Source organism: Myiozetetes cayanensis, unplaced genomic scaffold (assembly GCF_022539395.1).
Source record: "Myiozetetes cayanensis isolate MyiCay16 unplaced genomic scaffold, myiCay2020 scf99, whole genome shotgun sequence".
In the NCBI taxonomy this organism is placed as follows: Eukaryota; Metazoa; Chordata; class Aves; order Passeriformes; family Tyrannidae; genus Myiozetetes; species Myiozetetes cayanensis.
This window is the reverse complement of record NW_026088285.1, coordinates 41634-59338: the sequence shown is the minus strand read 5'-3', so window position 1 is coordinate 59338 and position 17705 is coordinate 41634. Positions and strand designations below refer to the sequence as shown.

Below are 17705 nucleotides of genomic sequence, written 5' to 3'. Positions count from 1 at the left end.
TTATATGGGGGGGGTCATACTGGGTTGTGCTGGTTGTACTGGGGGTAGCGGGTTGTACTGGGTTACACTGGTTTATACTGGGAGGGGCCCAGTGTGCGTTCCTGGTTATAGTGGGGTGTTACTGGTTATACTGGGCTGGGGGTGTTACTGGTTATACTGGTATGGGGGTGTTACTGGTTATACTGGGCTGGGGGTGTTACTGGTTATACTGGCATGGGGGTGGTGTTACTGGTTATACTGGTATGGAGGTGCCGAGTTCCTGGTCTCGTAGTTCCCAGTCTGCCCAGTGGAATCTCACAGTTCCCAGTCTGCCCAGTGGCACCAGTTCCCCGCTCCAGTACGGCGAGTTCCCAATCCCACCGCTCCCAGTTCCCCCAGTTCCCCCAGTTGCCGATCGCGATTCCCCCGAGCCGCCAGGGGTCGCTTCTGTCTCTGCCCCCGACCCGGAAGTGCCGCTCTGGCCTCTCCTCTATGGCCCTCCCCCGTCACGTGACCGCGCATCGGTGACGTCACTGTTTGCGGAAGTGCCGGTAAAGGGGCCGGGGCGATTTTGGGGCGATTTTGGGGCGTTTTGGGGGCGTTTTGGGGGGCATTTCTGGGCCGACTTCGGGGCAGTTTTGGGGGCATTTTTGGGCCGATTTCGGGGCGGTTTTGGGACGATCTTGGGCCGATTTCGGGGCAGTTTTGGGGGGCATTTTCGGGCCGATTTCGGGGCGTTTTGGGGCCGATTTCGGGGCGTTTTTGAGGGGCATTTTCGGGCCGATTTCGGGCCGGTTTTGGGGCGTTTTGGGGGCATTTTTGGGCCGATTTCATGCCGATTTCTGGGGCGTTTTGGGGGGCATTTTCGGGCCGATTTCGGGGCGGTTTTGGGACGATCTTGGGCCGATTTCGGGGCGGTTTTGGGGGGCATTTTTGGGCCGATTTCGGGGCGTTTTTGAGGGGCATTTTCGGGCCGATTTCGGGGCGGTTTTTGGGCCCATTTCGAGGCAGTTTTTGGGCCGATTTCGGGCCGGTTTCTGGGCGGTTTTGCTGGGGGCATTTTTGGGCCGATTTCGGGGCGTTTTGGGGCCGATTTCGGGGCGGTTTTTGGGGGGCATTTTTGGACCGATTTCGTGCCCATTTCGTGCCCATTTCGGGGCTTTTTGAGGGGCATTTTTGGGCCGATTTCGGGCCCATTTGGGGCCGATTTCAGGGCGGTTTTGGGTCGATTTCGGGCCGATTTCGTGCCCATTTCGGCTCGGTTTTTGAGGGGACGCATTTTTCGGTCCGATTTCAGAGCCGAACCTCTCGAATCTGGGGGTGGTGGTGGCGATGAATTCGAAGGGCACTTCAAGAGACCCCTGAGTTCCTTTGGGGTCCCTCACGGAACAATTTGGGGTCCCTCACGGCACCATTTGGGTCGCGCCTTTCCAGGCGGGATTTTTTCCAGGTTGGGGAGGAGATTTCAGAGCGGGGTTTTCACCTCCCCACCCCTCCCAGGTGCTCCCCCCACCCCTCCCCTGGCCATGGAGCTGCTGTTCGGGCGCCGCAAGACGCCGGAGGAGCTGCTGCGGCAGAACCAGCGGGCGCTGGCCCGCGCCGTGCGCGAGCTCGACCGCGAGCGCCTCAAACTCGAGGCCCAGGAGAAGAAAATCATCGCCGACATCAAGAAGATGGCCAAGCAGGGCCAGATGGTGAGGATGGGGGGGACATGAGGGAAGGGGGCTGAGGGACGTCCCCAATGACCCTGACACCCCCCTGTCCCCCCAGGACGCCGTCAGGGTGATGGCCAAGGACCTGGTGCGGACCCGGCGCTACGTCCGCAAGTTCATCACCATGAGGGCCAACGTCCAGGCCGTGGCCCTCAAGATCCAGACCCTCAAATCCAACAGCTCCATGGCCACGGCCATGAGAGGCGTCACCAAGGCCATGGCCACCATGAACAGACAGGTGAGGGGTCAGCAATGGTCACCAAGGGTCACCAAGGCCATGGCCACCATGAACAGACAGGTGAGGGGTCATTGGGGGTCACCTGGGGTCATTGGGGGTCAGCAATGGTCATCAGGGGTCACCAAGGCCATGGCCACCATGAACAGACAGGTGAGGGGTCAGCAATGGTCACCTGGGGTCATCGGGGGTCATCAGGGGTCATCAGGGGTCATCAGGGGTCACCAAGGCCATGGCCACCATGAACAGACAGGTGAGGGGACACCTGGGGTCATCAGGGGTCATCAGGGGTCATCAGGGGTCATGGCCACCATGAACAGACAGGTGGGGTCATCGGGGGTCATCAGGGGTCATCAGGGGTCAGCAATGGTCACCAAGGGTCACCAAGGCCATGGCCACCATGAACAGACAGGTGGGGTCATTGGGGGGTCATTGGGGGTCACCAAGGGTCACCAAGGGTCATCAATGGTCACCAAGGCCATGGCCACCATGAACAGACAGGTGGGGACACTTCTGGGGTCGTCAGGGGTCACCTGGGGTCAGCAATGGTCACCAAGGGTCACCAAGGGTCATCGGGGGTCATCAAGGGTCAGCAATGGTCACCAAGGCCATGGCCACCATGAACAGACAGGTGGGGACACTTCTGGGGTCAGCAATGGTCACCAAGGGTCACCAAGGGTCATCGGGGGTCCCCAAGGGTCACCAATGGTCACCAAGGGTCACCAAGGCCATGGCCACCATGAACAGACAGGTGGGGGTCATTGGGGGTCAGCAATGGTCACCAAGGGTCATCAGGGGTCATCGGGGGTCATGGCCACCATGAACAGACAGGTGAGGGGACACCTGGGGGCACCTGGGGTCATCAGGGGTCACCAAGGGTCAGCAATGGTCACCAAGGCCATGGCCACCATGAACAGACAGGTGGGGTCATCGGGGGTCATTGGGGGTCATCAGGGGTCATCAGGGGTCATCAGGGGTCACCAAGGCCATGGCCACCATGAACAGACAGGTGGGGGGCACCTGGGGACACCTGGGGTCATCAGGGGTCATTGGGGGTCACCAAGGCCATGGCCACCATGAACAGACAGGTGGGGGTCATTGGGGGTCACCTGGGGTCACCTGGGGGCACCTGGGGACAGCAATGGTCATCGGGGGTCAGCAATGGTCACCAAGGGTCACCAAGGCCATGGCCACCATGAACAGACAGGTGGGGTCATCGGGGGTCACCTGGGGTCATCAGGGGTCATTGGGGGTCACCAAGGCCATGGCCACCATGAACAGACAGGTGGGGGTCATTGGGGGTCACCTGGGGTCACCTGGGGGCACCTGGGGACAGCAATGGTCATCGGGGGTCAGCAATGGTCACCAAGGGTCACCAAGGCCATGGCCACCATGAACAGACAGGTGGGGTCATCGGGGGTCATCAGGGGTCATTGGGGGTCACCAAGGCCATGGCCACCATGAACAGACAGGTGAGGGGTCAGCAATGGTCACCAAGGGTCACCAAGGCCATGGCCACCATGAACAGACAGGTGAGGGGTCAGCAATGGTCACCAAGGGTCACCAAGGCCATGGCCACCATGAACAGACAGGTGAGGGGTCAGCAATGGTCACCTGGGGACACTTCTGGGGTCATCGGGGGTCATCAGGGGTCACCAAGGCCATGGCCACCATGAACAGACAGGTGGGGTCACCTGGGGTCATCGGGGGTCATCAAGGGTCAGCAGGGGTCACCAAGGCCATGGCCACCATGAACAGACAGGTGAGGGGTCAGCAATGGTCACCAAGGGTCACCAAGGGTCACCAAGGGTCAGCAATGGTCACCAAGGCCATGGCCACCATGAACAGACAGGTGGGGGCACCTGGGGACATCAGGGGTCATCAGGGGTCAGCAATGGTCACCAAGGCCATGGCCACCATGAACAGACAGGTGGGGTTCACCTGGGGACACCTGGGGTCATCAGGGGTCACCAAGGCCATGGCCACCTGATGTCCCTGGTGTCCCCCCCAGCTGAAGCTGCCCCAGATCCAGAAGATCATGCTGGAGTTCGAGCGCCAGGCCGAGCTGATGGACATGAAGGAGGAGCTGATGAACGACGCCATCGACGACGCCCTCGGGGACGAGGACGACGAGGAGGAGAGGTGGGGACACCCTGGGGACACCCTGGGGACACCCTGGGGACAGAGGGGACACCCTGGGGACACCCTGGGGACACCCTGGGACAGCCAGGGGACACCCAGGGGACACCCAGGGACACCCAGGGACAGAGGGGACACCCCAGGGACACCCAGGGACACCCCAGGGACACCCAGGGGACACCCAGGGGACACCCCAGGGACATCCAGGGGACACCCAGGGACACCCTGGGGACAGAGGGGACACCCAGGGACACCCAGGGACAGAGGGGACACCCAGGGGACAGCCAGGGACACCCCAGGGACACCCCAGGGACATCCAGGGGACAGCCAGGGACACCCAGGGGACACCCAGGGACACCCTGGGACATCCAGGGACACCCAGGGGACATCCAGGGACATCCAGGGGACACCCCAGGGACACCCAGGGACATCCAGGGACACCCAGGGACACCCCAGGGCAATCTGTGGACACCCAGGGGACACCCAGGGACACCAGGACATGGAGGACACCCAGGGGACACCCTGGGACAGCCAGAGACACCCAGGGACACCCAGGGACATCCAGGGACACCCAGGGGGGTCAGGGGACATCCGGGGACACCCTGGGGACACCCTGGGGACACCCTGGGGACACCCTGGGACACATTTGGGGACAGGAAGGGGGGATGTGGCATTTTGGGACCCTGGGCAGGGGCTGTTGGGGGTCCCAATGTCCCCCTGTCCCATTCCCAATGTCCCAGTGTTCCATTCCCAGTGTCCCATTCCCAGTGTCCCCCTGTCCCATTCCCAATGTCCCAGTGTTCCATTCCCCATTCCCAGTGTCCCAGTTGTCCCAGTTGTCCCAGTGTTCCCAGTATCCCACTTTCCCCCCATGCTTTGCAGCGACGCGGTCGTGTCCCAGTGTCCCATTCTCCCATTCCCAGTTGTCCCAGTGTTCCCAGTGTTCCCAGTATCCCTTTCCCCCCATTCCTTGCAGCCACGCCCGCCGTGTCCCAGTGTCCCAGTGTCCCATTCCCAGTTGTCCCAGTGTTCCCAGTGTCCCATTCCCAGTATCCCATTCCCCGTGTCCATTGCAGCGACGTGGTCGTGTCCCAGTGTCCCATTCCCAATGTTCCCAGTGTCCCAGTTGTCCCAGTGTTCCCAGTGTTCCCAGTATCCCTTTCCCCCGTTCCTTGCAGCGACGCGGTCGTGTCCCAGTGTCCCATTCCCAGTGTCCCATTCCCAGTGTCCCAGTGTCCCATTCCCAGTGTCCCATTCCCAGTGTCCCAGTGTCCCAGTGTCCCATTCCCAGTGTCCCATTCCCAGTGTCCCATTCCCAATGTTCCCATTCCCAGTTGTCCCAGTGTCCCCCTGTCCCATTCCCAGTGTCCCATTCCCAGTTGTCCCAGTTGTCCCAGTATCCCACTTTCCCCCCATGCCTTGCAGCAACGCGGTTGTGTCCCAGTGTCCCATTCCCAGTGTCCCATTCCCAGTGTCCCATTCCCAGTGTCCCAGTGTCCCATTCCCAGTGTCCCATTCCCAGTGTCCCATTCCCAGTGTCCCAGTGTCCCCCTGTCCCATTCCCAGTGTCCCAGTGTCCCATTCCCAGTGTCCCAGTGTCCCAGTGTCCCACTGTCCCCGTGCCATTCCCAGTGTCCCATTCCCAGTGTCCCAGTTGTCCCAGTGTTCCCAGTATCCCTTTCCCCCCGTGCCTTGCAGCGACGCGGTCGTGTCCCAGTGTCCCATTCCCAGTTGTCCCAGTGTCCCCCTGTCCCATTCCCAGTGTTCCCAGTGTCCCAGTTGTCCCAGTTGTCCCAGTGTTCCCAGTATCCCACTTTCCCCCCGTTCCTTGCAGCGACGCGGTCGTGTCCCAGTATCCCATTCCCCCTGTCCCATTCCCAGTGTCCCAGTGTCCCATTCTCAATGTTCCCAGTTGTCCCAGTGTTCCCAGTGTCCCAGTATCCCCCATTCCCATTCCCAGTGTTCCCAGTGTTCCCAGTATCCCTTTCCCCCCGTTCCTTGCAGCGACGCGGTCGTGTCCCAGTGTCCCCCATTCCCAGTGTCCCATTCCCAGTGTCCCATTCCCCATTCCCAGTGTCCCAGTTGTCCCAGTGTTCCCAGTATCCCCCTGTCCCATTCCCAGTGTCCCAGTGTCCCATTCCCCCTGTCCCAGTTGTCCCAGTGTCCCACTGTCCCCGTGCCATTCCCAGTGTCCCATTCCCAGTGTCCCATTCCCAGTGTCCCAGTTGTCCCAGTGTTCCCAGTATCCCTTTCCCCCGTTCCTTGCAGCGACGCGGTCGTGTCCCAGTGTCCCCCTGTCCCATTCCCAGTGTTCCCAGTGTTCCCAGTGTTCCCAGTGTTCCCAGTATCCCACTTTCCCCCCGTTCCTTGCAGCGACGCGGTCGTGTCCCAGTGTCCCATTGTCCCATTCCCAGTGTTCCCAGTGTTCCCAGTGTTCCCAGTATCCCTTTCCCCCCGTTCCTTGCAGCGACGCGGTCGTGTCCCAGTGTCCCCCTGCCCCATTCCCAGTGTCCCATTCCCAGTGTCCCATTCCCAGTGTCCCATTCCCATTCCCATTCCCAGTGTCCCATTCCCAGTGTCCCATTCCCAGTGTCCCAGTGTCCCAGTGTCCCAGTGTTCCCAGTGTCCGTTCCCAGTGTCCCATTCCCAGTGTTCCCAGTGTTCCCAGTGTCCCATTCCCAGTGTCCCATTCCGTGTCCCATTCCCAGTGTCCCAGTATCCCCTGTCCCATTCCCAGTGTTCCCAGTGTCCCAGTTATCCCAGTTGTCCCAGTGTTCCTGTGCATCCCACTGTCCCCGTTCTTGCAGCGACGCGGTCAGGTCCCAGCATCCCATTCCCTGTCCCATTCCAGTGTCCCAGTGTCCCATTCCCATCAATGTTCCCAGTTGTCCCAGTTGTCCCAGTGTCCCAGTGTCCCATTCCCAGTGTTCCCAGTGTTCCCAGTATCCTTTCCCCCCGTTCCTTGCAGCGACGCGGTCGTGTCCCAGTGTCCCCATTCCCAGTGTCCCATTCCCAGTGTCCGGCCCCCATTCCCAGTGTCCCAGCTGTTCCAGTGTTCCTAGTATCCCCTGTCCCATTCCCAGTGTCCCAGTGTCCCATTCCCAGTGTCCCAGTGTCCCAGTGTCCCACTGTCCCCGTGCCATTCCCAGTGTCCCATTCCCAGTGTCCCATTCCCAGTGTCCCAGTTGTCCCAGTGTTCCCAGTATCCCTTTCCCCCCGTGCCTTGCAGCGACGCGGTCGTGTCCCAGTGTCCCATTCCCAGTGTTCCCAGTGTTCCCAGTGTTCCCAGTGTTCCCAGTATCCCTTTCCCCCGTTCCTTGCAGCGACGCGCGGTCGTGTCCCAGTGTCCCATCTCTACCGTTCCCAGTGTTCCCAGTGTTCCCAGTGTTCCCAGTATCCCTTTCCCCCCGTTCCTTGCAGCGACGCGGTCGTGTCCCAGTGTCCCATTCCCAGTGTCCCATTCCCAGTGTCCCATTCCCAGTGTCCCATTCCCATTCCCATTCCCAGTGTCCCATTCCCAGTGTCCCATTCCCAGTGTCCCAGTGTCCCAGTGTTCCCAGTGTTCCCAGTTGTCCCAGTGTCCCATTCCCAGTGTTCCCAGTGTTCCCAGTATCCCTTTCCCAGTGTCCCCCTGTCCCATTCCCAGTTGTCCCAGTGTCCCCCTGTCCCATTCCCCATTCCCAGTGTCCCAGTGTTCTAGTGTTCTGCATCCCTTTCCCCCCGTTCCTTGCAGCGACGCGGTCGTGTCTCAGGTGCTGGATGAGCTGGGACTGAACCTCACGGACGAACTGGCCAGTGAGTGGGGGGATTTTGGGGGGATTTTGGGGGGGATTTTGGGTGGATTTGAAGGGATTTTGGGGCCATTCCGTGGGGGATTTGAGGCCTGGGGGAGGAATTTTGGGGGATTTGAAGGATTTTGGGGCCATTCCGTGGGTTTTTACTCAGGCCTGGGGTGTTTGGAGGGGGGCCCCAGGGGGGCGTTTTTTAAGGGATTGGGGGGGGGGGGGAGATTTGGGGGCATTTTTTGGGTATTTGGGGGCATTTTAGGGCTTTATTGGGCTATTTTGGGGCCATTTCAGGGCTATTTTGGGGTCATTTCAGGGCTATTTTGGGGCCATTTCAGGGCTATTTTGGGGCCATTTCAGGGCTATTTTGGGGTTGGTTTAGGGCTATTTTGGGGCCATTTCAGGGCTATTTTGGGGCCATTTCAGGGCTATTTTGGGGCCATTTCAGGCTATTTTGGGGCCATTTCAGGGCTATTTTGGGGCCATTTCAGGGCTATTTTGGGGCCATTTCAGGCTATTTTGGGGTTGGTTTAGGGCTATTTTGGGGCCATTTCAGGGCTATTTTGGGGCCATTTCAGGGCTATTTTGGGGCCATTTCAGGGCTATTTTGGGGTCATTTCAGGGCTATTTTGGGGCCATTTCAGGGCTATTTTGGGGTCATTTCAGGGCTATTTTGGGGCCATTTCAGGGTTATTTTGGGGCCATTTCAGGGCTATTTTGGGGCCATTTCAGGGCTATTTTGGGGCCATTTCAGGGCTATTTTGGGGTTGGTTTAGGGCTATTTTGGGGCCATTTCAGGGCTATTTTGGGGTCATTTCAGGGCTATTTTGGGACCATTTCAGGGCTATTTTGGGGTTGGTTTAGGGCTATTTTGGGGCCATTTCAGGGCTATTTTGGGGTCATTTCAGGGCTATTTTGGGGCCATTTCAAGGCTATTTTGGGGTCATTTCAGGGCTATTTTGGGGTCATTTCAGGGCTATTTTGGGGCCATTTCAGGGCTATTTTGGGGCCATTTCAGGGCTATTTTGGGGTCATTTCAGGGCTATTTTGGGGCTGGTTTAGGGCTATTTTGGGGTCGGTTTAGGGCTATTTTGGGGCCATTTCAGGGCTATTTTGGGGCCATTTCAGGGCTATTTCGGGGCCATTTCAGGGCTATTTTGGGGTCGGTTTAGGGCTATTTTGGGGTCGCTTTAGGGCTATTTCGGGGCCATTTCAGGGCTGTTTGGGGCCATTTCAGGGCTGTTTTGGGGCCATTTCAGGGCTGTTTTGGGGTAATTTCAGGGCTGTTTTGGGGTCATTTCAGGGCTATTTTGGGGCCATTTCAGGGCTATTTTGGGGCCATTTCAGGGCTATTTTGGGGCCATTTCAGGGCTATTTTGGGGCCATTTCAGGGCTATTTTGGGGCCATTTCAGGGCTGTTTGGGGCCTTTTGGGAGATGTTTCCCCCCCTCCCCCATTTTGGGGGAATTTGGGGGGAATTTGGGGGGAATTTTGGGGGTCCTAGTGTCAACTCCTGACCCTCTCTCTGTGTGTGCCCCCAGCTCTGCCCGGGGTCCCTGGCGGCGGGGAGGGGCGGGGAGGGGCCGAGGCCGCGGCCGCTTTGGCCGATGCTGACGCCGACCTGGAGGAGAGGCTGAAGAACCTGCGGCGGGACTGAGACCCCCGACCCCCAGGACCCCCGACCCCGGGAGGAGCTGGGACCCCCCGGGCTTTGACTCCCACCCGGGAGATTCACCCCTTTTTTGGACTTTTCTGGCATTTTTGGGGTATTTTGACCCCTGGGGTGTTTGACCCCTCGGGGCTATTTGACCCTGGGGGTGTTTGACCTCCTCAGGGCTATTTGACTCCCGGGGGTGTTTGACCCTCCTCACACTTTTTCTGGGTTTTTACTCTTTTTGGGGGTATTTTTAGGGTATTTGACCCTCTCCCCCGAAGGAACTTCCCCATCTCCTTTTATTGCTCCTTCACTTCTTATTTTGGGGTACCTCCTCCTTTTTGGGGGTTCTCCATCCTTCTCCCGGGAGGGGGTGGGGTTTTTTCCCTTTATTTGGATTATTGACACTATTTTGGGGTCTTTCCTTTCCTTTTAGGGTCTTTTCCTCCCTGGGGTAATAAAAGGCCTGTTGGACCCGAGGCTGCTGCAGCCTCTTCCTGGCCTTCCCCAGTTTGGGACTGGGAGCACTGGGAGAGGGGAGGAGGGGGGTGCTGGGAGGGGGTCAGGTTGGGGTCTTTAAGGGGGGTGGGGTCCCACTATATCCCAGTCCCCTCCAGTGCCCCCCAGTCCCCTCCAGTGCCCCTCAACTCCTCCCCAGTCCATCCCAGTCCCTCCAGTGCCTCTCAACCCCCTCCCAGTCCATCCCAGTGCCCCTCAATCCCCTCCCAGTCCATCCCAGTGCCCCTCAATCCCCTCCCAGTCCCCTCCAGTGCTCCTCAATCCCCTCCCAGTCCATCCCAGTGCCCCTCAATCCCCTCCCAGTCCATCCCAGTCCCCCTCAATCCCTTCCCAGTCCCCTCCAGTGCCCCTCAATCCCCTCCCAGTCCATCCCAGTCCCCCTCAATCCCCTCCCAGTCCATCCCAGTGCCCCTCAACCCCCTCCCAGTCCATCCCAGTGCCCCTCAATCCCCTCCCAGTCCATCCCTCCCAGACCAGGGATTGGAATCCCGGGACCACCAGAGACTGGGGTCAGCAGTCACATCCCACGGTCCCCTCCCCACGCCGGGGTCCCTCCTTCCTCCCGAATCCTCACCCCTGGGGTCCCTCCCTTCCCCCTCACCCCGGGGTCCTGCGCCCCCGAAGCTGTTCCGGCCCTCTGCCCGCCCCCCGAGGGGCCTCAGGAGGGGGGCCCGGGGGGTCCCAGGGGGTCCCTTCGCCCCCCAAAAACCTCCCCCCAAAAAAACACCCCCAAAAAAAAACCCCCCGTACGTGGGGAGGAGCAGGGAGCGGGCGATGATTGGGCAAGAGCGCTGTCAATCACAGGGAGGTTCCGCCCACTTGCTCTGCCTGATTGACAGTGCGAGGAGCCAATGGGAGCGCGAGGGGGCGTGGCCAAGGCGGGAGGTTAAGGGGGTGATTGACGGCGCAGCGAACCAATGGGAGCTCGGCAAGGCGCGAAAAGGGCGGGGTTCGGGGGGAGGACACGCCCCCTTCCCGAGTTTTTCCACGGGAAAAGCGGTCCCGGACAGGATTTTTCCAGGGAAAAACCAGCGGGAAACGAGGGAGTTTAGCCAGGTTAATGTGCTCTGGGAAAGGAGGAACTGCCCGGGATTTGGGAAAAGGGGGAAACTCGAGCAGTTTTGGAAATTCAAAAAAAAAAAAAAAGGAGAGGAAGGTTATTTGGAAAAGGAGGAATCGGAGGAAATTTGGAAAAGGGGAAAATTGAAGGAGTTTTGGGAAAAAGAGGGGTAGAAGGGAGCTTCGGAAAAGCAGGAAATGGAGAGGATTCCGAGAAGGAGGAAGTGAAGTTTTGGGGATGGGGAAGGGAGTGAAGTTTTGGGGATGGGGAAGGAAGTGAAGTTTTGGGGATGGGGAAGGAAGTGAAGTTTTGGGGATGGGGAAGGGGGTGAAGCTCTGGGGATGGGGAAGGGAGTGAAGCTTTGGGGATGGGGAAGGGACTGAAGCTCTGGGGATGGGGAAGGAACTGAAGCTCTGGGGATGGGGAAGGGAGTGAAGTTTTGGGGATGGGGAAGGAAGTGAAGCTCTGGGGATGGGGGAGGAAGTGAAGCTTTGGGGATGGGGAAGGAACTGAAGCTTTGGGGATGGGGAAGGAACTGAAGTTTTGGGGATGGGGGAGGAAGTGAAGTTTTGGGGATGGGGAAGGGAGTGAAGTTTTGGGGATGGGGAAGGGAGTGAAGTTTTGGGGATGGGGAAGGGAGTGAAGCTCTGGGGATGGGGAAGGAAGTGAAGCTCTGGGGATGGGGAAGGAAGTGAAGTTTTGGGGATGGGGAAGGGAGTGAAGCTCTGGGGATGGGGAAGGGGGTGAAGCTCTGGGGATGGGGAAGGAAGTGAAGTTTTGGGGATGGGGAAGGAACTGAAGCTCTGGGGATGGGGAAGGAAGTGAAGTTTTGGGGATGGGGAAGGGAGTGAAGCTTTGGGGGTGGGGAAGGGAGTGAAGCTCTGGGGATGGGGAAGGGGGTGAAGTTTTGGGGATGGGGAAGGGAGTGAAGCTCTGGGGATGGGGAAGGGAGTGAAGCTCTGGGGATGGGGAAGGAAGTGAAGCTCTGGGGATGGGGAAGGAACTGAAGCTCTGGGGATGGGGAAGGGAGTGAAGCTCTGGGGATGGGGAAGGGAGTGAAGTTCTGGGGATGGGGGAGGAAGTGAAGCTCTGGGGATGGGGAAGGAGTGAAGTTTTGGGGATGGGGAAGGAACTGAAGCTCTGGGGATGGGGAAGGAAGTGAAGTTTTGGGGATGGGGAAGGGAGTGAAGCTCTGGGGATGGGGAAGGAAGTGAAGTTTTGGGGATGGGGAAGGGGGTGAAGTTTTGGGGATGGGGAAGGAACTGAAGCTCTGGGGATGGGGAAGGAACTGAAGCTCTGGGGATGGGGAAGGGAGTGAAGTTTTGGGGATAGGGAAGGGAGTGAAGCTCTGGGGATGGGGAAGGGGGTGAAGCTCTGGGGATGGGGAAGGAAGTGAAGCTCTGGGGATGGGGGAGGAAGTGAAGCTTTGGGGATGGGGAAGGAAGTGAAGCTCTGGGGATGGGGAAGGAACTGAAGCTCTGGGGATGGGGAAGGAACTGAAGCTCTGGGGATGGGGAAGGAACTGAAGCTCTGGGAATGGGGAGGGTCCCCCTCGGGGCCACCCAAAGGCAACAAAGGAGGCGGGAATGGCGCTAGGACAGACCCTTTATTGGAGTCGTGCTGGGGGGGTGGCCCAGCAGGCAAAGCCCCTGTGGAGCGGGCTCGGGGGTTCACGAGGGTCTGGGGGGGTCCCGGGCGGGGCTCGGGGGTTACGAGGGTCTGGGGGGGTCCCGGGCGGGGCTCTGGGGGTCCCGGGCGGGGCCTGGGGTTACGAGGGTCTGGGGGTCCCAGGCGGGGCTCAGGTGGGGGTCCCAGGCGGGGCTCGGGGTTACGAGGTCTGGGGGGTCCCGGGCGGGGCTCGGGGGGTCCCGGGCGGGGCCTGGGGTTACGAGGGTCTGGGGGGTCCCGGGCGGGGCTCGGGGGTCCCGGCGGGGCTCGCGGGGGGTCCCAGGCGGGGCTCGGGGGTCCCGGGCGGGGCCTCGAGGGGGTCCCAGGCGGGGCCTGGGGGTCCCAGGCGGGGCTCTGGGGGTCCCGGGCGGGGCTCAGGGGTTACGAGGGTCTGGGGGTCCGGTCCCCGGGTAGGGCGGGGCTCGGGGGTTCAGCTGCGCTCCTCCTCCAGGCTCAGGCGGTCGAACAGGTACTCCCCGAGGCCGGCCGGGGCCGGGGCGGGGCCGGTGGAGCCGCCGGTGCCGCCGAGGCGCCGCAGGTTGGTGGCGTGGTCCCCCAGCGCCTTGATGGCTTTCACTTGCTCGTCCAGGTAGTGAGACTCGAGGAAGTCGCAGAGCTGCGGGGAAAAAGGGGAGATCAGGCAGGGCTGGAGTCGGGGGGCTCAGCCCACAGGGGGGGCTGGAGGAGGCAGAGACTCCCAAGGGAGGGCAGCTGGAGGTCCCAAAAATGTCCAGGGGAGCACAGGGGTGGACCCCCGAGGCAGAGATGTGCAGGGAAAGAGAGGGAAACGTCGTTTGGGGGGCGCAGATGTGCAGGAAAAGAGAGGGAAACGTCGTTTGGGGGGCACAGATGTGCAGGGAAAGAGAGGGAAACGTCGTTTGGGGGGCGCAGATGTGCAGGGAAAGAGAGAGAAACGTCGTCTTGGGGGGCGCAGATGCTTCGGGGGGGGGTCGAGGAGGACTCACGTGGGGGTCTCCCTTCTCGGAGGCCAGAGCGTGCAGGTCCAGCAGCGCCTGGTTCACCGACTTCTCGAGCTGCAGCGCCGCCTCCACCGCCTCCAGCGCCGACCCCCAAGTGTCCCGCTCCGGCTTCTGGGGGGGAAGGAAGGGAGGGCAAGGGAGCGTCACCGCAGGGACCCCCACGACCCCAGCCCCACCCGCAGCCCCCGGCCCAAACCTTGATGTCCTGCAGCAAGACGCGGCCGCCGCGGCGCGTCTGGAAGCGCAGGAGCCCCTGGGCGTGCTCCCGCTCCTCCCGAGCCTGCTCCAGGAAGAAGCGGCCGAGCCGCGGCAGCGCCACATCGTCCCGCTCGAAGTAAAAGCCCTAAGGAGGGGAGGGGAGGGGAGGGGAGGGCGGATCAGAAAGAGCCCACCGGGACTCCCCCAAAAAACCCTTCCATCATCATCACCACCACCAGCAGCCCGTTATCTCGCCCTGGCAGGCGGCGCCGCCCCATCGCCGTCGGGTTTTTGGGGGTGCAGGAGGGCGCTCGGGGGAGGTGGTGGTGGTGGTGGGGGGAAGGGGGTGTCCCTCAGCCCCCCACAAAGCCCCCCTACCATGGAGAGGTAGGCGTAGGACGCGTGGAGCTCCATGTTGGCCATGCGGTTGACGGCGGCCTCGCAGTCTCGGTGGTAATTCTGGCGGACCTGGGACTCCATGATGGACGGGATGGACGGGATGGACGGACAGACAGACAGACAGATGGAATGGACGGGGAGGGAGAGGGAGCCGAAGGGGCAGCCGGTTCCGTTCAAGCACTGTTGAAGCGAGAACGCGGCTCTGGCCGCACAAAGCCCCGCAGAGGGGGTTTTATCCCTTCTTCACCGGTGGGCGGGAAAGGGGGTGGGTTGGGGTGGGGGACCACCCTCCTGCCCAGGGACCCCCTCCACTCCCGCTCCCGCCCGGAAGGCGCGGTGGCCTGGCCCTTGTCCCTGTTTGTCACAACGGGCCCAGTCAGCGTGACTGGGCAGGATTGGAGGGTCGGAGCTCACCAGGGTTCTCACCCTGGGCAGGGGTCTCCCAGGGGGGGTGGGCAGGGTCTCCCGGGGGTGGGGGTGTGGTTCGAGGGAGCCCCTGCTCCCTGCTGGGCTGGGGGCACCAGGAGCCTGCCGGGGGTTGAGGGGAGGGGAGGAGCTGGAAAGGGGCGATCAGGGGGAATTTTGGGGGTGGGCTCGGTCCTGCCCCGCTTGGCGAGGCAGCGATCGCCCGCCCGGTGGAGTTCGATGACCGGGGCCGGGGGTCACGATGGGGGCGGGGAAGGAGCTGACTCAGCCCCTGAGGCCATAAAAGGGAACTTGGCCCCTGGAAGTGCTGACTCGGCTTTTCCTCAGGGCTGGGAGAAGCGCGGGGGTGGGGGTGCCGGGGGAAAATGGGGGGATGAGGGGTTTAGGGCAGCCCCCGACCCTACAGTTCTTCCTTTGGGTTTTTACTCCTTGGGCTCCCTCCTGCACTCAGCCAGCCTCCCCCCAAAAAGACGTGACCCCATCGAGGTGGGTGTTGACCCTCACCCAGGGGGCACAAGAAGCGCCGCGTTTGCTTTTTTTTTTTTTTTTTTTAATTCCCGTTGAAATTCCTGAGATACAAAACAAGGTACAAAAAAAGAGAAGGAAAACAAAAAAAAACCAACAAAAAACCATCGAGAAAAGGCTGGGGTGGGGTGGGGGAGGGGGTGAGGCAGGGTCCCCGCGCCCCTGTTTGGGAGGGGGCGTCCCCGATGACGTCACCGCGTCACGACATCCCCAAAGAGCACCGTGGGGGTGGGGGAGGGGTCCGGGGCAGGTCCTCAGGGATTGCCGAGTGGGGACCCCTGAGGGGCTGGGGGAGGAGGGGGTGTAAACAGGGGGCACGGCCCCCCACCCTGAGAGCCTCCGCCCTGGGAGGGGGTATTGCACCTGGGGGCCCTTCTGGGGACAGGGAGCCCCCAATAAATACTCCACCTGCAGCTGGGGCTGCAACCTCCCCACCCCCTCACCCCACATTTTGGGGGGTCACAGACACCCCACCCCCACATCTGGGGGTGGAACTGCAGGACCCCCAAAAAAAAAGCACCGCAAGTCCTGGGGTTGAACCGCTCTGAGGCCGGGGGGGGAGGGGGAAAAGCGGGGCTTGTGGCCCCCTACCCCTCAGGAGGGGCCCAGCACTGGGGCTGGGAAATGTGGGAGGGAGTGGAGTGACCCCCACCCCGCTAACCCCCTCCCCAAATCTGGTATGGGCCCAGCCATGGCAGAAGGGTTTGGTGGGGAAGGGGGTGCCACAGCTTTTTTTGGGGGGAGGGAAGGAGGGAGGGAGAGGAGGGGAGGGTCCCCACAGCTCAACCACCCCTCCCAAAGTCCAGGCCAGCAAGTCCTGGGTGTTAAAAGCCCCCTGCCCCTGGAAGGCACGGGGGAGAGGGGGTCAGCACCATCCCTGCCGGCAGGGCCGGGCCAGGCCAGGCCAGGGAGGGGGTGAGGATTGTTGTGGGGAGGGGTCACAGCCCCCTTCCCCACCCTCCCAAGAGCCTAGGACATCTTCCAGATGGTGAGCGAGGCGGTGAGGACGCCGGCGGCGAAGATGGTGATGGTCTGCCAGGTCGGGGTGCCGAAGTGCGAGAGCAGCCCTTCCTGGGGGGGGCACAGAGGGGGGAGATATCACCTCAGGGACCCCCCAAAGCTTCCCCTGGGGAGCGAGGGGGGGTCCAGGACTCACCCAACCGCCCTGGGCCTGGATCCAGGCCAGCACGTGCTCCCGCAGGTACTCCAAGGTCCAGCCCAGGATGGTCTGCACCAGCTCGGGGACCTTGGTGCAGAGCGCCTGGGGGGGGACAGGGAGGGGTCAGGGGGGGCCAAAGCAGGGCTGGGGAGGGGGCTACAGAGGGGTCAGGGACGCAGCCACCTTCAGAACCAGCTTGCAGGCGAAGTAGAAGAGGGCGACGACGCGGCCCCAGTTGAAGGCGCCGTCGGCAAACATCTCCTTGGCCACGCGGAAGAAGAGCTGCTTGGGGGCGTCGCAGCCCACCTGCTCGATCATCCTGGGGAGGCGGGGCCCGTCAGTGCCGCGGGGAGGGGTCGGGATGGACGGCGGGACCCCCCCCCCCGTTACCTCTGCAGCTCCATGTTGCTGTCGAGCTCGTCGCCGATGCGCCGCAGGCACTCGCTGAGGCGTTTGGTGTCGGGGCTGCTGGGCTGGGGCTCGCCCAGCTCGGCCACGCTCAGCGCCACGGCCTGCGGGTCCCCGCAGCGCTCCACGCGGTCCCGCACGAACCTGGGGGCGGCGCAGAGGGACCCCTGCCACTCTGGGGGACCGCCCGGCAACGCGTGTCCCCACCCCACCCCTGCACACCCCCAAATCCCCGCTGTGATCCCCGAGGTCCTGCGTCCTCCCAAGTCCTCCCTCCGTGTCCCACCACCTGTGCCCCAAATCCCCCAAGTGCCCCCTGCACCCCAAGTGCCCCCACGACCCCCGTGTCCCTCCCGACCCTTTCTCTTCTCAGGACCCCCAAGTCCCTTCCGTCTGCCCAGTCCCCCAGCTTCGAGGCTGCCTCCGCACCCCCAAGTGCCCCCTGCACTCCCCGGGTCCTCCCCTCGCCCCCTCCCCTCGCCCCCTCCCCTCGCCCCCAGCTCCCCAGCCCTCCTCCCGGCGGGCCCCCAGCTCCCCCACTCACGCCCGCAGCAGGATCGCCCCCGTCTGCATGATCTGGTCCGAGGAGGCCCCCTGCGAAGAGCGGGGCGCTGACCCGGGGGAACGCGGGGGCACCGGCCCTGGCCGCCGCTCCCCCCAAGGCCCGCACAGGCCGCGCCCCCCGCGGGGGTCCCGGCGCCACACTCACCGCCGCCCCCCGGGGCCGGGGCGGGCTCGCGGCCGCCGGAGCCGCCCCCAGCCCCGGCTCCAGCCCCGGTCCCGGCCCCGGGATCGCCGCTGCCGCTGCCGCCGCCGCCGCCGCCGCCCCGCTGGGCCGAAGCCGCCGCCGCCGCCATCG

General features: G+C 62.2%; 3 protein-coding genes across 3 annotated transcripts; 1 reads left to right on the top strand and 2 right to left on the bottom strand.

Moving 5' to 3' along the window:
- Nucleotides 1-410: 410 nt before the first annotated feature.
- On the top strand, nucleotides 411-9511 carry CHMP2A (charged multivesicular body protein 2A). The gene is made up of 6 exons (XM_050340762.1): nucleotides 411-530; nucleotides 1480-1673; nucleotides 1750-1929; nucleotides 3938-4068; nucleotides 7799-7860; nucleotides 9392-9511. The coding sequence occupies exons 2-6, from the start codon at nucleotides 1506-1508 to the stop codon at nucleotides 9505-9507; spliced, it is 657 nt and encodes a 218-aa protein (XP_050196719.1). The 5' UTR covers nucleotides 411-530; nucleotides 1480-1505; the 3' UTR covers nucleotides 9508-9511.
- A 3159-nt stretch (nucleotides 9512-12670) lies between these two features.
- Nucleotides 12671-14497, bottom strand: LOC126653233 (ferritin heavy chain A-like). The gene is made up of 5 exons (XM_050340763.1): nucleotides 14308-14497; nucleotides 13928-14074; nucleotides 13717-13842; nucleotides 13176-13367; nucleotides 12671-12826 (listed from the first exon to the last, which is right to left on the bottom strand). The coding sequence occupies exons 1-4, from the start codon at nucleotides 14407-14409 to the stop codon at nucleotides 13182-13184; spliced, it is 561 nt and encodes a 186-aa protein (XP_050196720.1). The 5' UTR covers nucleotides 14410-14497; the 3' UTR covers nucleotides 12671-12826; nucleotides 13176-13181.
- A 1648-nt stretch (nucleotides 14498-16145) lies between these two features.
- BAX (BCL2 associated X, apoptosis regulator) lies at nucleotides 16146-17463 on the bottom strand. Its single transcript, XM_050340761.1, has 5 exons — nucleotides 17391-17463; nucleotides 16829-16990; nucleotides 16622-16757; nucleotides 16436-16540; nucleotides 16146-16350 (listed from the first exon to the last, which is right to left on the bottom strand). The coding sequence occupies exons 1-5, from the start codon at nucleotides 17417-17419 to the stop codon at nucleotides 16249-16251; spliced, it is 534 nt and encodes a 177-aa protein (XP_050196718.1). The 5' UTR covers nucleotides 17420-17463; the 3' UTR covers nucleotides 16146-16248.
- Nucleotides 17464-17705: the final 242 nt, after the last annotated feature.

Excerpts from the sequence above, each read along its gene's own strand:
- CHMP2A (XM_050340762.1), top strand. The coding sequence starts at position 1,506 with ATGGAGCTGCTGTTCGGGCGCCGCAAGACGCCGGAGGAGCTGCTGCGG. Across the intron at positions 4,069-7,798 it reads GAGGACGACGAGGAGGAGAG|CGACGCGGTCGTGTCTCAGG; the intron begins GTGGGGACACCC and ends CGTTCCTTGCAG. Across the intron at positions 7,861-9,391 it reads CCTCACGGACGAACTGGCCA|CTCTGCCCGGGGTCCCTGGC; the intron begins GTGAGTGGGGGG and ends GTGTGCCCCCAG.
- BAX (XM_050340761.1), bottom strand. The coding sequence starts at position 17,419 with ATGCAGACGGGGGCGATCCTGCTGCGGGC. Across the intron at positions 16,758-16,828 it reads AGCAACATGGAGCTGCAGAG|GATGATCGAGCAGGTGGGCT; the intron begins GTAACGGGGGGG and ends CCGCCTCCCCAG. Across the intron at positions 16,541-16,621 it reads CCTGCAAGCTGGTTCTGAAG|GCGCTCTGCACCAAGGTCCC; the intron begins GTGGCTGCGTCC and ends GTCCCCCCCCAG.
- LOC126653233 (XM_050340763.1), bottom strand. The coding sequence starts at position 14,409 with ATGGAGTCCCAGGTCCGCCAGAATTACCACCGAGACTGCGAGGCCGCC. Across the intron at positions 14,075-14,307 it reads CCTACGCCTACCTCTCCATG|GGCTTTTACTTCGAGCGGGA; the intron begins GTAGGGGGGCTT and ends TCCCCTCCTTAG. Across the intron at positions 13,843-13,927 it reads TCTTGCTGCAGGACATCAAG|AAGCCGGAGCGGGACACTTG; the intron begins GTTTGGGCCGGG and ends CTTCCCCCCCAG.